The sequence below is a fragment of the Gekko japonicus genome, unplaced genomic scaffold (genome assembly GCF_001447785.1).
Source record: "Gekko japonicus isolate JY-2015 unplaced genomic scaffold, Gekko_japonicus_V1.1 scaffold1056, whole genome shotgun sequence".
NCBI lineage: Eukaryota > Metazoa > Chordata > Lepidosauria > Squamata > Gekkonidae > Gekko > Gekko japonicus.
This window is the reverse complement of record NW_015161431.1, coordinates 519,905-524,693: the sequence shown is the minus strand read 5'-3', so window position 1 is coordinate 524,693 and position 4,789 is coordinate 519,905. Positions and strand designations below refer to the sequence as shown.

The 4,789-nt window shown below is 40.6% G+C and overlaps 1 protein-coding gene across 1 annotated transcript in view; it reads right to left on the bottom strand.

The window, feature by feature from the left end:
- Nucleotides 1–887: 887 nt before the first annotated feature.
- TAF1A (TATA-box binding protein associated factor, RNA polymerase I, A) overlaps nt 888–4,789 on the bottom strand; it is a 22,705-nt gene continuing 18,803 nt past the window's right edge. The window contains exons 10-11 of the mRNA XM_015428974.1: nt 4,360–4,520; nt 888–1,138 (exon numbers count right to left, since the gene is read on the bottom strand). Of these exons, the coding sequence (XP_015284460.1) occupies nt 1,020–1,138; nt 4,360–4,520 (280 nt within the window). The 3' untranslated portion in view covers nt 888–1,019. The remainder of the gene's footprint in view (nt 1,139–4,359; nt 4,521–4,789) is intronic.

Here is a 4,789-nt window from a genome sequence, read left to right as displayed (position 1 = left end):
GATATTGACCATCATTGGCTAAGGCACAGAATAAATAGTCAATAAAGCACTACCTGTTGCTCCCTAGTGGGTAATCTGTTCTAATCTTGATACACTCAGTCATTTACCAACTGCAAAAAAGGCATGCAGGGCGTGAAGTGGACATCATTCACAAAGCAGGATAACTTTGTAATAAACACTCTGCACACATAACATGTATGCTGCATGCCTGTAAATAGTCAAGTTTGAAAACCTGACAAGATATGTATGCAATAGAGTAGAAAGAAGTGGTCCTTCCCCCTTATTACAGAAGCAACTGTTCCTTTGGGAGGAGGACAGGATTTCCAACGTCTATGCCACAGGAGGTGGTGGCGGCTACAAGCATGGACAGCTTCAAGAGGGAATTAGATAAACATATGGAGCAGAGGTCCATCAGTGGGTATTAGCCACAAGGCATAGATAGGAACTCTCAGTCTGGGGCAAGTGAGGCTCTGTATTCTTCGTGCCCGGGGGGGTGGGCAACAGTGGGAGGGCTTCTAGTGTCCTGGCCCCACTGCTGGACCTCCTGATGGCACCTGGTATTTTTGGCCACTGTGTGACAGAGTGTTGGACTAGATGGGCCATTGGCCTGATCCAACATTGGCTTCTCTTTATGTTCTTGCAGCATGCAAGCTCTATTTATATTATCATTGCACAATACCCTTAGGGCTGTCATTTTGTCATGCTCACTCAACTCTGTTCAGGAATGTATTCAAAAATGATGGAGATTTTTTAAGTATAAATGATAAATCCTGCTTCCTATTTAAAAACTTCAGGACCCCAAGTTTCACTATAATAATAACTTGAACTGGAATGGTGCATTTATTGAGATTTATTAAAAATAAGAATTTAGCACACAAATGGTTGCCATTAATAAATAAGGTTTTTTTAACAGTAAAATTCTTCTTCGCACTGGGAAATCTATATTTAAGTGGAAAATCATACAATCTGGAAAAATAATCTACTTTTTTTTAGAAAAAGAAAATTGTCCCCTGAAGTAATCAAGTATCTGGCAATCTCAAATGGACCCAGCCATTTTCTTTCACAAAGTTCTTCAGCTTTTTGAACTTCTTCTTGGTTTTACTTCCTTGATGTGTGATGTACTTAAAGTATTTGCAATCTAGACCCAAGAAAGTGAAATGTTATTGGAATGTGAATGAAAAAGATAAAATGAGAAACAAGCAAGCCTCCCCCAAGTAATCTGTTCTATTACATTTGAACCATACACTTATTGCTATACAAGAAGAAACCATCTGGCTTCCATTTTCTTCTTCAGCCTTGTTTCATAGATTTAGTGTAGACTCATAGGATCCCTCAAATACATTTGGTTAAACAAAGACAAATACATTAACAAAACCTTATTCAAGAAAGCTATGGTACTATACACTCCAAGCAAGCATCAGTGAGGCTACAGTTGTTCCACAAATTGAAGAAGTTACATTCAATGCTTTCCCTCAATAAACCTTGGAAACGGCAGGGCTCTCTAACAAAAAAAAGCTCAGCCATAAATTGCTATTCTAAGGGTTTCTTAACTGATTTATGTCCGTAAAAGAGTCATGTCCTAAGATCCCAAATGACTACGGTATGTTAAGATATGCATATACCTGGCCGCTGCCATGAGCTGGGATTCATAAGACGAGCCCTGCTGGATCAGACCAGTGGTCCATATAGTTCAGCATCCTGTCTCACGCAGTGGCCAACTAGTTCCTCTGGAGAGCCAACAACAGGATATAGAGGCTGTTCCCTTCCCCTGATGTTACCTCCCGGCACTGGGATTCAGAGGTATACTGCCTCTGAATGTGGAGGTTCCCCTCAGTCAACATGGCTAGTAGCTACTGATAGACCTATCTTCCATGAATCTACCTGCTGACGTTATAAAGGGACTTATGGCTCTTAAAATAGTGCTCACCAATCCTGAATAGCAAGCAACTTTTGACACTTATCAGTCTTAATCATTTCTTGATACGGCACGGGGGGTTCTGCTATTCAAAGGGAGAAAAAGTAAGAACTCCCATTTGTCATGCCTAAGAATCAAGCACTTCATAAGTGTACTGCAAGGGTTGGGGACAGTGCTCTATGTTTAAGCAAAACCAAGTGGGATTCCCGCTCAAGTTCTATCATATTAGAATGGAATGAGACTATTGTTAGATTATTTGCTCCATGTTATAAAAGGAACAAGGATATCCTACATCTGGAATGAACGGGCCTAATGGCACCGTGCCAGAAACCTCGCAGGGTCTGCTGGCAGCTTTATGGAAATCAAAGCAGGATCCTTGGGTCTAGAACAGTCTCACAGCAACTTTGGAAGTAAAACCTGAGGAAACACTGAAATTGACAAGCAACAAATAGCACCACTGAATGCTTGAAGGTGTCATATGATTCACTGACTCAAGTGCTGCCATTTTATTAATTAAAACATATCCTTATAAAAAAGATTTGAGAGGCAGCTAAGAAAAAGTTCATGAAGAACCAAAATACAAGAATCTATACAGAGCAAAACATATAAATGCAGCAACAATCCGTATCAAGACAGTCATGATATCCCAAAGCCCCTTCAATAAAAGAGTCACCCTTGGTTGGTGTTTAAATGCTTAACAAGTAAAAAGCAAAAGAGGCGTCCCTTGGGAGGGAGTTCCACGATTGTGGTGCTGCTGTGGAAAAGGGCCTTTGGGCAACCAGCATGGACTCCATCTCCTTCTCCCCACTGAAGAGCATGCAAACAACACTTGTGAGCATGATTTAAGAACTTCCTTAATCTCCCATAGTTTATATACATGCAGAACCCTTTGCTTAGCACCACTGCGGAAGTTCTATTAAAATGTATATGCCTCGGTTAAGCTCAGAGCAGTATACATAGCTGTTCCCCATTTTATCCTCACAACAACCCTGTGAGGAAAGTCAGGCTGAAATTTGGGGCAGAGATTTGAGCCTAGGTCTCCCTGGTAAAAATCCAGCACTCTAGCCATCACACTACACCAACAGTCTACAAGGAAACAAGAGGGAAATCCCACTTTAACCAGTGTTTCAAGTGCATTCGTACTGGGCTTTCCTCTCAAGACATATCCCCCTCACATCCCTCCTTCTGTTCTGGGAAGCCTTTAGCTTAACTCCCTGCTCTCAAATGAAACAGAGCCCAAGTGCAGGAAATTGCATTTCCACACATTCACCCCCTCATTACCTTGGCACTCCTTTCCTTTCACTGTCTGCCCAGCTGCCCCATCTTACTTGCTTAGATCACTCAATATGACAGCAACCATGGTGCAGTGGTTAAGTGTGTCGGACTAGGCTCTGAGGGTCCCAGGTCCAAACCCCCACTCCCCATGGTTACCTTGAGCCAGTCACACACACTCAGCCCAACTTTACCTCACAGGGTTGTTGTGAGAAGAAAACAGAGGAGGGGAGAATGTTGTAAGTTACTTTTGGTCTCCACTGGGGGAAAAAGTGGTGTATAAAATAAATAAATAAATATGGTACCATTCACTTGATGGCATCAATGTATGTAATATATACTCTGGAGCGAACAACTTCGATAGCAAATGCATTTCTCTATATAGTGAAGACAAGCATAGTTCTTAAAGAGTTTCCTGGCCTGTACCTATAAGGCAATCAAGTAGCCTGCTATACAAACCTAGCCTCTATCAGACTCACCGAGGTAAAAACTTTAATCTAATCTAACATATGTCAGCGATTTCCCACCTTATGTCAGGAAAAGATTACCACAATAGTATGGCATACCCAAATTAGCAGCAGTTATTTGATCACTTTACCCTTCTTCCAAGTCCAATACCTTTTTTTCATTACCAAAATCTTGTCTGCTTCTGATGTTCAGATCCCCCCCACAAAAACCCCTAGTTTTCAAGTAACAAATCCTGATTAATTATATCAAAGAAAGTCTGGCCTGCCATGCAGCCCCTATTTTTAGATAACTGGTTAAAATATTTTCAGTTTAGAAGGCCTTTGAAAGTCTTGCTGCAACTTATTTGTGATTTTTCAGCATGCCTAGTAGACAGGTTTGAAAAGTTTTATGTGCTGATATTATGTGTATTTTTTGTAAGCTGCCTTAAAGACTGCTTTGGCTACCCGAATGTGGGATTACAAAAAAAACCCAAAAACCGACCTCAAAATAAGTGTACCTAGAACAAATCACGAAGCATTTTGCACTTACCACAACAGTATGGCATACTAGTATCAGACAGCTTTAAGCTCTCCCCAAAATAAAATCAAACCTCATTAATATTGAGCACTCAAAATAAAGCTTTGTTCATGAAAAAAAGAAAGACATCTGGCTTTGCTAGAATCCTTCTAATTTTTCTATGGAGAGGAATATTATTTTAAAATTACCTTTTCCCAGCAGTATTCCAGCCACCAGGACTTTTTCACATGCAAGACTTTCATTTTCCTTCCAGTTTCTTTTTGCCAAATAATGGCTGAAATGGAAGGCTGGCCACCAGTCCTTTCGGGTACCCCATTCCTTTTTGAGCCAGTCAAATTGCTTGCCAGAACTGGAAAAGGGGGGGGGAGAGAGAGTCAGGCACCAATTAGATTAATCTTAAATACTGGAAAGATAAACGTTTTTTTAAAACAAGTTACCAAAACATTGCAGGTAGCCAACACCTAAAATGCCAAAATCTGGATGCTTGCAGCTTCATTCTGTATTTGCAGTAAATTGTGCTCTACTGTACTGTGATATGTAGTTTTATTTAAGGCCCTGAAAACTTTTGAAACTGGTACTAAACCTGTGTGGCATTTTAAATTGACCAATAGCAATGTT